The following is an 18245-nucleotide window of genomic DNA, read 5'->3' as shown; positions in this document are numbered from 1 at the left end:
AAATACATTTGCTTTGGAATGTATAAGTTTTATTCTTTTCATTTTTAAAAAATTTCATTAATATTTTAAACTTTTTTTAAAAACTCAAAAAACCTCTCCTTAAAAATATTTTATTTTCATCCTTTTTACTTATAATATAGGTAAAAATAATCCGTGATAGTGATTAATTTTAATTAATATTGACTTTTTTGTTCTTATCAAGAATAGAAGATAAGAAAAATGAGAAGGATTCCAATTCCGTGTCTCAAATGAAATTGGCGGACTAGAATTATCAGTATTCTATGAGAGAAGTATTCTATGAGATCCAATAGTATGGTAGAAAGAAATATATGATTCCTTCCACTCGTACCATGTTTCAAAAATACTTATAAACTTTTAAAATATAGATAAATGTTTTCTCCTTTTAAAATATAGATAAACTTTTAAAAAAAATAATAGTCTCGATTCGTTTAGCTAATATAGATAAATCTCTCTACTCATTATTTCATTTTAATCCGCTTAGTTAATAGAGAAAATTTTCTCTGCTCAGTACTATTTTATTTCCCACCTCGTTTAGAGCGTGTCTCGAGGATCGTGATATATATATATATATATATATATATATATATATTACTAATTTGTTTTTACACGTGTGTACAATTATTGTTAAATTTTTCAAAAAAGACATTTTGTTTAACGAATTAGAAATAAGTTAAGTGTAGGAGGGCGTGGAAAATTGCAGACAATTGCGTGTCGTTGGAACATGGAAGCTGGCGGATAACTTCGATCAATCATTCAAATGATCCAAACACGTGGCCCAATCACAGTACGCTTCCATTTTCCATTTTCTTTTTAATAAATATATATATATTTCTGTACTTCCTTTTTCATCGTTTAATTCCCAAATCTTTAATAATCTCATTTTTTTTTATTTACAATTTTTTTTCATATTATTTTTATTCCTTATTTGTCATAAAATAATTATTTATAAACTCAAGTATTAATACATTAATAGTAGTTTGGATTTAATGAGTTATTTCACCATATTTAATGACTTATATAACTTTTGCAACTAATATCTCTTATTGTCAGTTGATACTTGATCTTACAAGAAACTTACTCTAGTTTAAATGTGAGCAAGTGGTTAGTAGCCAATAACGCCCTAGTTGATGGCATTCCTCTTTGGGACTGACACTCGAGGAACCACGAGGCACTCCATACGTAGCAAGCAAGTCTTGGAGATGAGAAGCCCGCACAAGGACCTCAATCCTCATTAAGAGGTCAAACCAAGGACCTACAATAGTCGGGGCTACCCCCTTCCCATGACCAATGCAACAATGTCTTGAGGAAGGATTTTAGAGTCGTCCTCCATGGGATCTACTATTTTTTTGGGAGAGTATGCTAATATGATCTTAATAAGGTGTGAGACTTTACATCTAAGATTCGTTGGGCTGCCCTCTTCGGAGGCCTACATCCCAGCATTTTTGTGCAATAAACCCTTTGTTCGAAGACTAGTGGTAGGTGGTTCCGCAAAACTTTTGGAGAGGGAAAACCTAATGAGTAAGCACAACAATGAACTGCAACGAACCCTCAAATGTCCTATCTAAGATTAAGGGGGAGATTCTCGATAGTGGTGACCCTTTCACTCTTTCACAAACTGATACATGTACCGAATGAGAAGAAAGCAATTGGTTTAAGAAAACCAGTTGCAGTACTTTTATTATAAGTCATACATAGATAGTTGAATACAAATACAACCAACTTCACTTCACTCATTGCCATCATCATCTTATTTAGAGCATTGAAACTAAGTTATTCCCAGCTTCAAGCCAAGGATTCTTGACGGATCAAGTGATATGAACAACAAGGGTTGTGATCTATCTAGAGTTTTGCTAGAACTTGGGCTGAATCATCTTGAGATATTACCTCATATTGATACCCAACTTTCTTTGCATACTCATGAAACTTTTTCTCCTCTGATTTCTCAAGTTGGACTCCAATCAACACATCTGAAGTAAGAATACCCTGTTCAACAAAAAAAGCATTACCCAATTGAATCAACCATCAAATGATTATCAAAATAGGGTCTAATAAGCAACTCGAGACTCGAACATATACCTGGTGACGATGGTGGAACAAAGAAACGTTCCAGTTTGGCTGAAAGTCTTTGAGGAAGTGCTTTAGAGCACCAACCTTTTCTGGGAAAGTAAAACGGAAGAGAGTTTCGTTTTCAACGTTTTGTCTGCCTCCCATCTGGAAATGACAAATCAAAGCGTTCATTACAAAGAAATTGAGGCATGTTCCAAATTTAATTCAAGAACAATATATGTATACATATTTACCATGTAACGGAGATGGTTTCTAACAACTTCATTATCGGATAAAGTGTAAGTTTTGAACCCAAAAAAGTTCAACTGTCTCACCAAAGTTTCAAGTGCTGAATCTACCGCTTTAACTCTGCATACCATTACATAAACCAAATTAAACATTAGAAGAAAAGGCAAGAACCAATGCTAAATAAGCTTCAAGAAAGCACTTACTTATAAACAACAAGAGCATCTGTTGAGCCAGAGCTAAATCTATAAGTCATTTCTGTAACGGTGACACCCAACTGTAAAACCAAACTCACCCCATTAAGATAATATATCTTCTAATCATATGTCAAATTCTAAATAAGGGATTTAGCAAGAACGAACGAACGAATGAACGAACGAACTCACATCGGCGATCAGGTCGGTAAGTTGTTTTAAGCTTCCAGGTGTTTCTGGCAACATAGTTGCGAGAATAGACTGATCAATATTGGCAAGATCAGAGATTTGTCCCAGTTGGTCAAAGTTCATATTTGCACCACTAGTAACAGCCACAACATTTACTCCCTTAATGTTGTTATACTCGCAGTAGGCCTTGGCTGCAGCAATGGAAAGAGCACCGGAAGGTTCTAAGATGTTCCTGCCGTCGTTAAACATGTCCTGTCACATGCATACAACCAGGTATCTATCTTAGAACAATATTATGAATGATTATTGGAAGTAACACAGAATTAATCCATCCAAACCTTTATGGCCGCAGATATTGATTCCTTTTTAACAAGAATCACATCATCCAGGAGTTCATAGCAGATTCGAAATGTCTCTTCGCCAACTTGTTGAACAGCTACTCCATCTGCAAAATGCCCAATATCTGTCACATTCACTATCTCCCCACGATACAATGCCTGCGCCATGGAGTTCTGATCATTTGGTTCCACCCCAAATACCTTTACCTGTATCATCAACACAACAACACTAATCAACCCAAAAATTAATCAACAACAAGAACAAGAACAACAAGAACAAGGAACAGATATGGAGGCACTTACATCAGGATAAACCAGCTTGTAAAAAGAGACAATCCCAGAAGCGAGACCACCACCACCAATAGGAACAAAAATAGCATGGATTTTGCCCCTTATTTGACGCCCAATTTCCATACCGACTGTACCTTGCCCTGCTATAACATCTTTGTCATCAAAAGGAGGTATGAATGTGAGGCCTTCCTTTTCGCTCCTCTCCTTAGCTATTTTTTGCGCTTCATCAAAAGTATTGCCTTTCAGATCAACAATTCCACCCAATCTCTCAACTGCATCTATCTATATGTTTTTATGATACAAAGTTAATTTCAAACCTCAAAAATTGAAAAAAAAAAAAAAAAAAAATTAAAAATTGTATACCTTGATTTGAGGAGTAGTTGTTGGCATAACAATGTGGGCTTTAGTTTTCAATCGCTGCCCAGATAATGCAACTCCCTGGGCATGATTCCCAGCTGACGCACAGATAATCCCCTTTTTCAATTGTTCTTCAGGAAGTTGGGAAATCATATTGTAAGCGCCTCGAATCTTGAATGAGAACACCTACATTACATAAATAAGATATTAATAATCTCTAACTTCACTTCTTCTTCTCGTTACCCTTTTTCTCCTCTGTACCTGCTGTGAATCCTCCCTCTTGAGCCAGAGATTGACACCCAATTGAGTAGACAAGAGGGGAGCAAGCTGCAATGGGGTTTCAATAGCCACATCGTACACATTTGAGCCCAATATTTTTGTAATATATTCCATCTGCTTCTCAGTATCCGGGTTAGTGGGAAGGGGCTGCCTGTGCCCAGTTGACCCTTCCTCGTACTGTAATTCCTTCCACGACACGTCCTTCACACCCTCCGCCGCAACCGCCGCAACCGAACCGTCAACTGCTACATTGGCAGACACCCCTTTACCCGCCCTTCCTTTGGACCCCGACGAGGAGGCCACGATACGCGGGGCCTTGGTCGTACCTTTGTTGGTTCGCCTGATGTCGACCTTGGTGCTCACCTGATTCGGGAGGGAGGAGGAGAAAGAGAGTGGGGAAAGGGAAGAGTTTCGAGGCAGCGGGAGGTTTGAAGTGGCGGCGGTGAGAAGAATGGATTCCATAGTTGTTGGAGAAACAAAACAGAGGATGTTGGAATTCAGTTTTTCTTGCTTCTTGCTTTGTGGAGAATGGGAGGGAATGGGTCGGGTTTAAATAGCCAAACTTAACGGTAACTTCTTATTCACATTATTATTACTTTATTATTATTAGTTTATTAAGAACTTCACAAAATAAATAAATAAATAAACTTATGGTCGACGACACGAGATTCCATCTATCCATTCATGTATTCGATTTCACATACTACTTATTTTTATACTACACCTAGAACACTGTACTCAAGGTTTGAAAGCTATAAATGATTATGTCATCAAAGTTTTCCACCGATAAGAATATGAGTTATTCATGGTTATGCCGAATAAAATTAAAATTAGTCTCCGACCAACCCCGTCTATGAACATGGCTATAACTCATATTTAAAATATACTTTAAATTTTATATAAAAAATGTTAATGGGTAAATCTTAAAAAGTTATTAAAAAAAAAAAAAGTTATTATATTTTGAAAAATTAGATTTATTTGTTATATGAAGGTGGATAAAAGACAAAAGTTTAATAGGGGCTTACAGAATTAGGACCACGTGAATGTCCGTATTAGGTTTTGGGGCTGCATTATTGGAGACTCCATCGTGGAATTAAAAACGTGTCTAATTCTTTAAAATATTTATTTTCTTTCCCTTTCCCAATTTTGTATTACTAAATTTTTGGGTATCCTACACGACACACTCACCAATTCTTATCTTCCCAATTGTGTGGATATATATGGATATAAACTTATATATATATATATGATATTCTTCTAATTTAAATGGCAAAAATTTAAGTTTAATTAGCTTTTTCTGAAGTGTTTGAACGATGACAATTTAGTTTTTTTATTTTTATTTTTTCATTTTGAGAATGTACTAGTTTCTTTCCACTTTTTAAACTAAAAATTTAAATTTTTAGCCGAATTTTAAAAATAAAATTAAGTTTTTAAAATTTACATAATAATAATAATAATAATAATTAATTGGTGGCTTGGTTTTGTAAGTAATGATGTTGCTCAATTTAAAATAAAATAAATAGTTATCCGAGGAAAACAGTTATAAATGGAGCTTTGCTATTATTATCATTTTTTTTTAATTAAGCTTATAAACATTTTTTTACCTTTTAATTTCTTTATTTCTTATCTTGATTATTTTCAAGATTTAAGTGAAAATTACAAAATCAAGCTAATTTAAAAGTTGAATTATAACTATATTATAAATATCTTAATCTATCAAATTACCACGTTCTAAAAAAAAAAATCTTACTAAATTTATTAAAAATATTAATTTTGTTTATTTTTAAATAAACTTGTCATCTATTGATTATCTCAATGAAACAAAAAGATTATATGAAGATTATCTATCTTAAATCTTATTTTAATACTCGTAACATGTTTCAACAAAATAGATAATATAAATATGTGTTTTTAAATTATTATGGGATGAATTGCGATAAGGATGATAACAAAAATATAGAGCATGTGATAGCTGTGCTAAGTTTTTATATTAAGTAAAAAGGCTAAGTCTTCTTTGATAAACGAATTTTTCAAAATATTTTATTCACATTGTTACTTTTTTTTAGTTTAAATAATTTTCACACAACCTTCAAGAATGGTTACAAAATATATATGTATCACCTCAAAAACTATAATAATCTAACCTTAAATTATTATTATTATTATTACGTTCAAAAATGGTTTTGAAATAATTAAATTTGTTTAAAAAATGTATAAATATTTTAAAAGTTATATGATTTAGATCTCTAAAATTGGTCCCAAATAAAACGTCGTCATTATTAACAAGTTGGTAATTATTGACACGTGGAGAGGGTGTGATAATTTACGAATGGATGTTTTGGAAGCTTGTGTTTACATGAAAAGGACTATTCTACCACGTGATTTCACATTCAAAATTATTTTTTTGTTTATCAACTCAATTTATCTTTAATTATTTATGTTCATTATTGGTGACCGGTTCTCGGGAATTTTTTTTATATTATATCTGATCTCGAGAAAAAAAAATTAAAAATTTATTCAATTTATTTTAAAATAAAATTCATTAAAATAATATAAAATATCATAATAAATTCGATAATACTAAAAATATTATAATGGAGAGAAAAAAAAAAATATAAAAATCGAATAATTAATAAGAAGAAAAATTTGAAATGATGAAGGTAAATGATTTTAGATTATTTAAAAGTTTCAATTCTCTCTCCACGTTTCTTGAGCTATTTTGTTTTCACTCGAATAAAAAATAAAAAGATTATTGAAATTTTAATAAAGACAAAAAACAATTAAGAATAAAATAAGAGTCGGTACAATAACGAGGTGGGCGCGGAAGCATGCAGCACTTCCCCCAATTATTCATACCATCCAAACACGTGTCACAATCACAGTGCGTTATTGTTTTTTTTTTCTTTTGTCCTTTTTTGCATCTAGCATTTTCCATTTTTTTTATAAGAAATATATATTTTTATAATTTTAAAAAATCATTTGACAACGTGAGAAATTTCAATGTATTTTATAATTTCAGTTAATAAATTAAAGTATTTACTAATGAAATTGTTGATTTTTTACTAATTAGTGCAGTTTGGATTTAGTTAGTTTTTAATATTTTTTTAATTATTTTAAATATTTTTTAAAATTGGGGATGATTNTTTTTTTTTTTTTTTTTTTTTTTTTTTTTTTTTTTAAATTAAGTACAATGAAAACACTTGTCCTGTCCATATCTCTACAAAAAATAATCAAGATATCGATAAAAGCGTCACAATTGATAATAATTGACTATACAGTTAATCTAACATTATTGAATGAAACGGAGGAACTCTTCTCGAGTACCACAAGATTGATTGATGACTCATTCATTTTCAATCTAATCATTGATTCTGCAAAATTTTGAATCAATCTCCACCATTGATTCTACAACTCAAAATTTTAAGTTGATGAATTACAAAAGTGTTAGTAGGTTGGGTTGGGTCGGGATTAAATATTTTCTAGGTCTAACCTAATTGTTCTTGATGTCATTTTTTTCAACTCGAACAATATTTATTATAAAATGAACCCACCCAATTCAACGATCAATTTTTTGGTTGAATTGGTTCGAATTTTCATTTTTTTTCAACTGAAAAAACTCTTATTAAATAACTAACCCATTCAATCCTACCATTTTTAAGTTAGATTGGTTATAGTTGAAGTACTTTATTCAATTTTTTTTTAATAAAACTAAAACATTAATTTCTATTTATTATTTCAAACAAAATAATTTTTAGGAGTGGTTAGAAATAACAAAAAAAAAAAGAAAAAAAGAAAAAGAAAAATGGTTGTATTGCAAACAAAAATGTATTTTTATTTTAGAATTAACAAGTAATTAGTTCAACTCATTATTTTAATACAAATAATAAATTTTTAACGGAACAAGCCCACCGCTGCTACTTGATAGTATGCTCTAGCCTATTACCAGTCAATCTCAAGATTTTAAAATAAATCTACTCACGACAATTTTCACAATTGGCACAATCCATTATTTTGAAGCTCTTTATTGGCACAGGAAGCGTGCCTGATACCATTTGTAACATCACAAACCTACAAGTGAGCAGATATTATATGTTTTATCACGTTAGTTTATGAACGATCTGCTCATTGAATTCGGTTGAGGATTACCCAATTTCATTACAAATTTTGCAGTAAACCAATTCACTTCTATGTAACTTCAATCAAAAGAAGAAGGATCGAGATAGAAACAAATTGGGTTTTCTGTACACACCGCCGATACTATTTTTTAGGCCCAACATTCCCTAAACTAGAAGAATCCCATCTCCATATCCCTCCATTAAATCACCTTCCATTGCCGAAGGGGATCCCCCCACGCCCACGAACAGTGGTGCAAAATCCGGTTCTTGGGTCAGCCCTGATTGCCTCACCTCTCCGACTCGCTTCATTACTGATCTTCTCGCCGCTGCTCTTTTTCTTCTACTCTTCAATTGGATGAATGACTATGGACCCATTTACAGGCTCGCCGCTGGCCCTAGAAATTTTGTCGTGGTTAGTGACCCCGCCATTGATAACCACGTTCTCAGCAATTATGGGACTCACGCTAAACGCCTTGTTTCTGATGTCTCCGAGTTCGTGTCTGGGTCGGGTTTCGCGATTGCAGAAGCCCCTCTTTGGACGGTAATCTTTTTGCTTTTGCTTACGGTTCTGTTGATGAGCAAAGACCAATTGAAAATTTATCATCGTGTATTGCATTCTTAGTAACTATTAATTTACGGTGATCAGGAGAAGCGTTGAAGAACTCATTGCAAATTGCAAAGAAATTGTGGAAACTGAGGAGGAACATGTGAATGACGCTGATCCAAGCTTCCTTTGATTTTTGCTGGCCAGTACACAAGAGGTGTGTTCTTGATAGCTTTAAAGTTTTCCATTCATTACCAACATTTTGCAAAATCAATCAAGAACTGAATACAGAAAGAATACTTACATTCTTACTAAAATTGAAGTAAAAACCATTTATTTGTCTCAATTGTTCTTTGGTTGCCAGTTTGGAATTATATTTTGGAGATGAGGAAAGTTGAACTTGTTCTTGCTCTGTGAAGTGTTTTGCACAATGTTGTAACTCCCACTCATGTTTCAGGGTTTGGGATGAAGCAGAAGTGTTTATATCAGAAAGATTTGAGTTGGAAGGTCCTGTGCCTAATGAAAGCAATGCAGATTTCAGGTACTTATTCTGTTTTTGTACCCTGTTGATTGTTTTAAATAGTACAGTAGACACTTACTAGTCGCTCACATGGCCATGTTTGGTGCAAGAAGCTTGACCCCTGGTTAGTTGGGAGGGAGTGGAAGGGAGTCCTACATTGACTAATTAAAGGTTTGATCATGAGTTTATTAAGTAAGGAATACATCTCCCCTATAGCAAAGCCATGAGAGCTTATGCTCAAAGTGGGCAATATCATACCATTGTGGAGGTATGTGGTTCCTAACATGGCATCAGAGTCATGCCCTTAACTTAGCCATGTCAATAGAATCCTCAAGTGTCGAACAAAGATGGTACTTTGTTCGAGAGCTTCAGAGAAGGAGTCGAGTCTTGATAAAGGAGAGGTTGTTCAAGGGCTTCATAGGCCTAAGGCCCTATTATAGTATACTTTGTTGGAGGGGAGGATTGTTTCCCAACATTGGATAATTAAAAGGATGATCATAGGTTTATTTATAAGTAAGGAATACATCTCCATGGTATGAGGTGTTTGGGAAAAACCAAAAGTAAAGTCATAATATCATACAACTATGGAGGTCGGTGACTTAGGTTGATTATTCAGAAAGCATTTCCAAAATATTAGCCAACAGAGAAGAAAAGGCTTCCCCTAAGAAAGAAAAAAAGTATTAAGTGGCCTGAATTTTTGTTGGGTACATGTGAAGATGAGAGTAAAGGATGGGTAGGGATGAATACAGGCACGTGTTGAAAGGACAAATAGGAAAAGAAAGGTAAAACAAAAGGGAAAGTAAGGCCACCCATTTTTAAAAATCAACTTTTGAAATGGGGTCTCCTGTTAGATGATCAAGATTGTTTGTTTGGCCCCAAATTAAACAAATTTAGAAGGCTTAGGCCACATAAAGTTTGATCTAAGATTTAAAAATGAAAAGGAATGAAGATCTAGTACAGTGAGATGCAACTTAGGTTGAATGGAGATGAGTTGGTATGGCATCTGCGATGTTGCGGGGAAGAGGAGATGCCAATGCCAAAGGCATATCCCATGGAAGATGCTGAAAATTGCTTCCTTTTCAGTCGCTTTCTGCTTTTTCTATTCATGTTGTCTTTAACAAAAAGCCACCACAAACTCCCTTCTTAGGTCATTTCAACCTTTTTTTATTGCATTAATAAACAAACCACATCCTATATAAAACCCAACCCAACCCAACTTTGATGATCAGTCCCTCTCAAAGTTGCACCAACCCCACCGCCCCGGATGGCGGTGGCGGTGGTGGGTGGAGAAGGAAGCCGGTGTGGTTGGGTTGCTGATGGGTTTCCTTGGTGGAGCCTCTGCTGCTGCATATTTGGTTGCCTCTGCTGGTCAGGAGGTGAGAGGTGGGAGATTGAAAGGGCAACTAACATCCTTTGGCATGTTTTTTTTCCAAAACTTTCCTCTGAATCTATGGATGCGCTTTTGTGGTGTGATGTTGGGATTCTGGAAGCTATGAACAGGGCAACACCACCCTCTTTTTCATTTACAATTTAGAATTTTACAATTTTTGGATTGGGATTGAATGTGTATGGGAGTCTACATGTTTGTTTCTCAACATCATTAAACATCATTGTATGTCCATGAAATTTATGCATATTCATAACTCAGTTCTTTACTTTCAATGCTTCAATGTTTTATACTCACAATTAAAACAAAAAGTTGCCATGTCTGTAAGCAACGGCTCTTATGTTCAAATCTTTCATCTTCTGACTTGTAAACTTTTAATTTTGTGTCTAACCGAAGTTTATTTCGAAGTTTATTTCAAGGATTGGGGAGGGAATCTAACTTAGTGCTTGAAATATTCTTTTCGCAGGCATTAAAAAAAAAAAAAAATGCTATGGATGGGTTTTTAAAACCCATTTTTTCTCTTCTTTTACTTTTTTTATTTTTTTATTCTTGTTCCTTTTGTTTTTTTTTTCTTCCACTTATTTATTTTTCTCGATTATTTTTATGATTTTTTATTATTTTTATTTAGTATTTTTTAAACTCTATTTTCTTTTTTCTATTAGATGTATCTTTTGTTGAAGTATAAACATAAATTATAATAATAATTATTAATAATAAACTGTAATTAATAACAATTTAGTAAGTATTCTATTGTAATACATTTTTTTTAATTGTTTTTATTATTTTATTAATAAATTATTATAAAGGTATAAGATTTATAAATGTATCTAAACCATATGATTTTTGAAATATAAGTTGGGCTAAATATTTATAATTAAAAGTTTATATAGTTTTATTAAAAAATTTATTCTAAAATAAACTCAAAAACCCATAAATGAAAATTTAATTAAAAAAATTGAAGCTCAAAATCTATTTTAACACACTTTATGGGTTAAATTTGTTATTTAACCTAGCTGGTTGATTAAAAAAAAAAAAAAAAAGTAAAAATAGCAAAAATTTCAAAGGAGATTATATTCGTTCTAGATTTTATACATAAATATAAATAAATATCTAGTTTATGAATATATATATATACTTAGAAGGAAATTATAAATGTAAATTAAAAAACGGTACATATCATATCATATCCTATCTCCATGCAACAAATCTCCAAACACAAACACAAAGATCAAAACAATCTTGAAGCCAAATCCTTTTTTTTTTTTATCTCAGCCGCTACGGCCGCCGCCGCCGCCGCCAAACACATCTTCTCCAATACACCCCATCCGATGGCTTCCTCAAACTCCTCGAACAATAGCGAGGTTGTTCACTTCGTGTTGTTCCCTTTAATGGCAAGAGGCCACACCATTCCCATGGTAGACATCGCCAAGCTCTTATCCCAAGCCTCTCCCTTTGTTCATGTCACCATTTTGACCACTCCCCACAACGCCACTCGCCTCAAGAATTCCCTACTCTCTCATCCCCGAATCCATCTCACCCTCCTCCAACTATGTCACGCCTACCAGACCATGGACCACCTTCCCTCCTTCAACCACTCCCTCTCTTTCTTGTCCTCTCTGGCTCATCACCTCCAACCCCAAGCCCTCGCCCTCTGCAAAGCCCTCTCCCCCAAACCCACCTGCATTATCTCAGACATCTGCCTCCCATGGACCCTCCACATAGCTTCCCATATTGGGGTCCCTTGGCTGTCCTTCAACGGAGGCTCCTGTTTCGGCAATGTCGCCATGTCCAAGATTCTCGGGTCGGGGATTTGCGAGACGGTTGCGTCCGATGGGGAGTATTTTGAAGTCCCCGGGTTGGAGCATAGAATAGAGGTCAGCAAGGCTCAGTTGCCCATTGGATTTATGAGTGATGGGATGATGAAATTCATCAAGCTTATTGGAGAGGCTGAGAGGAAGGCTTATGGGATGGTTGTGAATAGCTTTGAGGAACTTGAGGGTTGCTATGTACGTGAGTTGAAGAAAATGAGAGGGGATAGAGTTTGGTGTATTGGGCCTGTTTCTTTGTGCAATAAACGCTATGAGGACAAAGCTGAAAGAGGTAGCGTTACTTCAAAGGACAGCAGCAATGATCAAGTCATGATATGGCTGGACTCACAACATCCAAACTCAGTGCTGTATGTTTGTCTTGGGAGCCTGCACAACTTAAAAACCCCACAACTAATAGAATTAGGGTTGGGGTTAGAAGCATCAAAGAAGGCATTCATATGGGTGGTGAGGGCCTCAAACAAGCTGGAAAAATGGATTGAAGAAGAGGGTTTTGAAGAGAGAATGAAAGGAAGAGGGGTTATCATAAGAGATTGGGCTCCACAGCTATTGATATTATCACACCCTGCCATTGGGGGATTCCTTACTCATTGTGGTTGGAATTCAATCCTTGAGGGCGTAGCTGCTGGCTTGCCAATGCTCACTTGGCCTCTGTTCTCAGACCAATTTCTGAATGAGAAATTCGTGGCTGATGTTTTGAATATAGGTGTGAAAGTTGGTGCTCAATATCCAGTGATGAAAATGAAAGAGGAAGGCGAAGAAGAGGGGGAGGAGGAGGAGGAGGGGATGGTAGAGGTGAGGAAAGAAGATGTCAAGGAAGGCATTGAAAGGGTGATGGGGGAAGGAGAAGAAGCTGAGGAAAGAAGGAAGAAAGCAAGAGAAGTTGGGGTTATGGCTAATAAGGCCTTGGAAGATGGTTGCTCTTCTCACCTCAACATTGCATTATTGATTGATGATATACTGAAACCAAACAACATTTCGGCCTAATCTTTTCCATTCTTATGTTCTAATTCCCTTTTAGAACCTTAGTTTTTAATGCTTTCCTTGATGTTTTGGACTTGTAATTGATTTCACTTTCCCTTCTTGATTGTTAGTTTCGTTGATATTTGTGTCCATTTGGATCTCAATCACTTTTTCATACGCTTCTAACAACAATTGGATATTCAACGACAGATGTGAAAGTACTATAGATTAGTCGAATTTATTTAGAATGTTGGGAAGGGGCATCATCGAGTGTTTAATTGTTTCGATGGATGATGGATGAGGACTACCATTGTTGTTTACGTATGTAACTTGGAACAATACAATTCTGATAATGAAGACATTAGGCATAATGAGGCGATACGACCTCTTGCCACGACGAAGAATCTCACCGACAAGGAAATAGAAGAGTTCTTTGTTGAGAAGACGTGACGAGTAACAAATTGAGAAGAAATGAACAAGAAGTCCTTATAGACTAGAATAGACTCGATGTTAAGATCCATTGAAAATGCGTCAAGAAGCCAGCATTATTTTTTAAGGTTGAGTTCATGAAGAGTCGGTTGACATGTCAACCATTTAAGTGGGGGAGGATGTCACAGCTAGGATTATTTAAAGCGTGTTATCTGTAGCTACATGCCCATTCCAAATGCTTATTACTTGATTTTTTTTTTGTTAGTTAGTTCTTTATTATTTTATGACTTATTGCCATAATCATATTTACATATGTAAACACTAAGTTACTCAAAATGGACTATAGAGAATCGGATTTGTTGTCAATTCCTCGTACCTGAACAATATGCTATCAAAATCGTTGTTGTTACCTATTTTTTGCTAGCTCATAACATTGTTTTCTCAGATCCAAAAACCTTTTTGACCTCGTATTCTAAACCTGTTTTCCAAAAACGAGGTCAAAGGCTCATACTAATTTGTGCTAAATGCGATCCAGGTTAGATGATTGGCTTACTTGAGGGTGAGACTATGTGCCACCCAATCAGGTTGGGAGTTTCGACAAGATAAGATTGTGATGCATAACGTCTCAAATCAAATTCTAAGTCGAAAAGTTGAATAAACTTCACCGACTTTCGAGACACGGTTACTCATTTCATTGGTCATTGATTTCATGTTTACCTAATATGGTATTATAGCAATTAAGTTACCATAATAACATAAACCTTATGCAAATAAAGTAATTATGACAATCAAAATGATAAGGCAATCCGCCCCAGGGAAAGCTGTAATATGAAATCAGCCTAAGGAAAATTTTTGATACCAAATAATATGAAATCAGTACCAGGGGAGTAAGATTCGGATTACCTTATTGATCGAATATCTCTAAGAACACTTGTTTGAGATTCAAATCACTCTACAAGCAAGATCGATCATGTCTAGCTTTAATGATTCTTGTTGATCAAATATCTCAAGGCAAGAACATTTGTTTGAGATTCGAATCACTCCACAAGTAAGATTAATCATGTCGAGTTTGAATAATTCTACATGCAACCTAAACTACATAGAATTGGCTAAAGAGAGCACAAATGCTCATTTTACTACCACAAAGATAACATACATGTCATTATATAGTCTGAAAATGAAAACTCTTAACCTTCCATGTTTCCGAGAGTTGTAACTTTCATAATTTATAACCATTAACCACTATGTATACTTTATAGTCATAATTAGCCACTATGTAAATAAATCTTAAAATACATTAAAAAAAACAATTACTCTAAATTATGATCCACCCAAAATTTATAACAATAAAACTTTGTTCTCGATATGACATGAATTTAAATATGTTTTGATAATTTCAACAACATTTTCTTTACATCTTCATTGAAATATATTATATGATGGATGTGTCTCTGTTCATATCCCATCGTTCATATCACATAACATATGCAACAAAATAAAATGGCTTTCCAAACAAAATAACAGCAAAGATCTTTTTAAAACCAAAAAACAAAAGGTCTTTTTAAACAAAACAACAAAAAGCCTAAACCATAAATAGAGTATAATCATTTATTTTATTTTCCATAAACAACTTCACAAAGAAAACAACCTTCTTCAAGTCGTTTTCAACTCCCTCTCTCTCTCACAAATCCCAACTGTTTCTCAGCCATTACGACCGCCGCCACCGCCGCCAAAAAATCTATCTTCCCTTAGTTCCCATCCAATGACTTCTACAAACTCTTCCAACAACAACAGCAACTACGACAACAATCACCACGACGACGACGACAACAACGATGTTATTCACTTTGTCTTGTTCCCTTTAATGGTGCACGGCCACACCATTCCCATGGTAGACATAGCGAAGCTCTTAACCCAAACCGCTCCGTCCATTAGAGCCACCATTATGACGACTCCCCAAAACGCAGCTCGGCTCCGACACTCCCTCGCCTCTCATCCCCGAATCCATCTCACTCTCCTCAAGACATCTCAAGCCTGCCAGAATATAGACCAGCTCCCTTCCATGAACCACTCCATCCCTTTCTTGTCCTCTCTGGCCAATGAGATCCAACCCCAAGCCCTCGCCCTCTGCAAAGCCCTCTCCCCAAAACCCACATGCATAATCTCAGACGTCGGCCTTCCATGGACCCTCCACATAGCTTCCCATATTGGGGTCCCTTGGGTGTCCTTCAATGGAAGCTCGTGTTTTGGGAATGTGGCTATGTCCAAGATCTTCGGGTCGGGGATTTGCGAGAGCGTTGAGTCCGATGGGGAGTATTTTGTGGTGCCCGAGTTGGAGCATAGAATAGAGGTGTGCAAGGCTCAGTTGCCTAATGGATATATGAATGATGGGATGATAAAGTTCATTAAGATGATGGGAGAGGCTGAGAGGAAGTCTTATGGGATGGTTATGAATAGCTTTGAGGAACTTGAGGGTTCTTATGTAAGTGAGATGAAGAAAATAAAAGGGTATAAAGTTTGGTGTATTGGACCTGTTTCTTTGTGCAATAAACACTATGAGGATAAAGCTCAAAGAGGTAACACAATGCTTTAAATACCCTAAGGAGACGTTCAAAAATGTGTTTTGAAACCCTAATCCAATGATTTTTATACATAATAATAGATAATAATAGGAATGATCATGAGTTTATAAGTAAAGAATATTATCTTAATTTCATTTGATGGGAACAGGCAAAGAATTAAGAGGGGAGAAGGACAGCAGCAATAATGATGAAGTTATGATATGGCTGGACTCACAAGATCCAAACTCAGTGCTGTACGTTTGTCTTGGAAGCCTACACAACTTAAAAACCCCACAACTAATAGAATTAGGGTTGGGGTTAGAAGCATCAAAGAAGGCATTCATATGGGTGGTGAGGGCCTCAAACAAGCTGGAAAAATGGATTGAAGAAGAGGGTTTTGAAGAGAGAATGAAAGGAAGAGGGGTTATCATAAGAGATTGGGCTCCACAGCTATTGATATTATCACACCCTGCCATTGGGGGATTCCTCACTCATTGTGGTTGGAACTCAATCCTTGAGGGCGTAGCTGCTGGCTTGCCAATGCTCACTTGGCCTCTATTCTCAGACCAATTTCTGAATGAGAAGTTGGTGGCTGATGCTTTGAATATAGGTGTGAAAGTTGGTGCTAAATATCCAGCGATGAAAATGAAAGAGGAAGGCGAAGAAGAAGAAGAGGAAGAGGACTGGATAGTAGAGGTGAGGAAAGAAGATGTTAAGGAAGGCATTGAAAGGGTGATGGGGGAAGGAGAAGAAGCTGAGGAAAGAAGGAAGAGAGCAAGAGAAGTTGGGGTTATGGCTAATAAGGCTTTGGAAGATGGTTGCTCTTCTCACCTCAACATTGCATTATTCATTCATGATATACTGAAACCAAACAACATTTCAACCTAATTTATTCCATTCTCATGTTCTAATACAAATAAAAAAGTCTTAAATGTATAATTAAAGAAATAATTAAAGCTCAGTAGTGCTGTTTCAGTCATCTAAATGAGATGATGTTGTGGCAAACCCAAGTTCCACGTTAAGCACTGAAATCATCATCGCTAATAGACAAATGCACCAGCCGGGAATCGAACCCGGGTCTGTACCGTNTTTTTTTTTTTTTTTTTTTTTTTTTTTTTTTTTTTTTTTTTTTTTTTTTTGTTAAAACGGTTTAACGATTCTTTAGTGTAAAAATGGAGAAAAATTGATTCCCACACGAGAATGAAGGAAAGGCTTACAAAAACAAGATGTTCTTATTGGTCAGTTGAGGAAAAGGGTTGAATCATTCCATTGATGAAGGGATATAAAAACCAAAGCAACACCCAAATTAATTACAAAGCCATTTGCTCTAAAAACACAAGCACCATTTTGGAGTAAGAAGCCTAAGTTACATTACAATGGCTCAACAAAACTTGGTTTCCCTCTTCCTCATAGCCGCTATATTATTGTGTTGCCAAGCTCATGCATCTGACGTCTGCGACAAAGCAGAGTATGTGGACCTTTGCAAGTCCGTTGTGAAAGGCGCCACAGATCCCAAAGCGGCGATCAAGACATCCCTTGAGTTTCTGTTGTCCGAAACACAACGCCTCAAAGCATCGAGCGAGAAGTTCAAGAATTCGCAGTTCATTGATGTGTGCACAGAAAACTATGACTCTGCCATTGATGACCTCAACAATAGCCTCAAGAATTTGCAGAGCAACGACATAGCCAGCCTTCAAATCACCCTCTCCGGATCCTTATCCTTCTACGAAACCTGCAACGATGCGGTGGCCGAAGGTGGCAAGGGTGTCGTGAAGGTGGCTTCAAAGCTTGTGAAAAAAGATAATAAGCTTAAACATATAGCTGCCAATGCCTTGCACTTCGCTACTTTGTTGAAGTGATTTTCCCATTGGCTTTTGTTTTTTTTTTTTTTTTTTTTTTTTTTTTTTTTTTTTTTTTTTTTTTTTTTTTTTTTTTTTTT

General features: G+C 35.4%; 4 protein-coding genes across 4 annotated transcripts; 3 read left to right on the top strand and 1 right to left on the bottom strand.

Annotated features, from left to right (window-relative positions):
• Positions 1 to 1653: 1653 nt before the first annotated feature.
• On the bottom strand, positions 1654 to 4471 carry LOC111803317 (threonine dehydratase biosynthetic, chloroplastic-like). The gene is made up of 9 exons (XM_023687659.1): positions 3944 to 4471; positions 3689 to 3868; positions 3338 to 3607; positions 3035 to 3241; positions 2700 to 2948; positions 2520 to 2590; positions 2322 to 2436; positions 2098 to 2232; positions 1654 to 2004 (listed from the first exon to the last, which is right to left on the bottom strand). Exons 1-9 carry the CDS (start codon positions 4421 to 4423, stop codon positions 1861 to 1863), a joined length of 1851 nt encoding a protein of 616 aa, XP_023543427.1. The 5' UTR covers positions 4424 to 4471; the 3' UTR covers positions 1654 to 1860.
• A 3607-nt stretch (positions 4472 to 8078) lies between these two features.
• LOC111804505 (UDP-glycosyltransferase 73C1-like) lies at positions 8079 to 13535 on the top strand. Its single transcript, XM_023689335.1, has 4 exons — positions 8079 to 8617; positions 8723 to 8837; positions 9078 to 9161; positions 11800 to 13535. Exons 3-4 carry the CDS (start codon positions 9086 to 9088, stop codon positions 13338 to 13340), a joined length of 1617 nt encoding a protein of 538 aa, XP_023545103.1. The 5' UTR covers positions 8079 to 8617; positions 8723 to 8837; positions 9078 to 9085; the 3' UTR covers positions 13341 to 13535.
• A 1857-nt stretch (positions 13536 to 15392) lies between these two features.
• LOC111803683 (UDP-glycosyltransferase 73C1-like) lies at positions 15393 to 17194 on the top strand. Its single transcript, XM_023688199.1, has 2 exons — positions 15393 to 16321; positions 16476 to 17194. The coding sequence occupies exons 1-2, from the start codon at positions 15508 to 15510 to the stop codon at positions 17192 to 17194; spliced, it is 1533 nt and encodes a 510-aa protein (XP_023543967.1). The 5' UTR covers positions 15393 to 15507.
• Positions 17195 to 17682: 488 nt separating this feature from the next.
• On the top strand, positions 17683 to 18165 carry LOC111803682 (pectinesterase 3-like). Its single transcript, XM_023688198.1, has one exon. It carries the CDS (start codon positions 17683 to 17685, stop codon positions 18163 to 18165), a length of 483 nt encoding a protein of 160 aa, XP_023543966.1.
• Positions 18166 to 18245: the final 80 nt, after the last annotated feature.

The sequence above is a fragment of the Cucurbita pepo genome, chromosome LG10, assembly GCF_002806865.2.
Source record: "Cucurbita pepo subsp. pepo cultivar mu-cu-16 chromosome LG10, ASM280686v2, whole genome shotgun sequence".
NCBI lineage: Eukaryota > Viridiplantae > Streptophyta > Magnoliopsida > Cucurbitales > Cucurbitaceae > Cucurbita > Cucurbita pepo.
The sequence above is the reverse complement of the archived record's forward strand: the minus strand, read 5'-3'. Positions and strand labels throughout refer to the sequence as shown.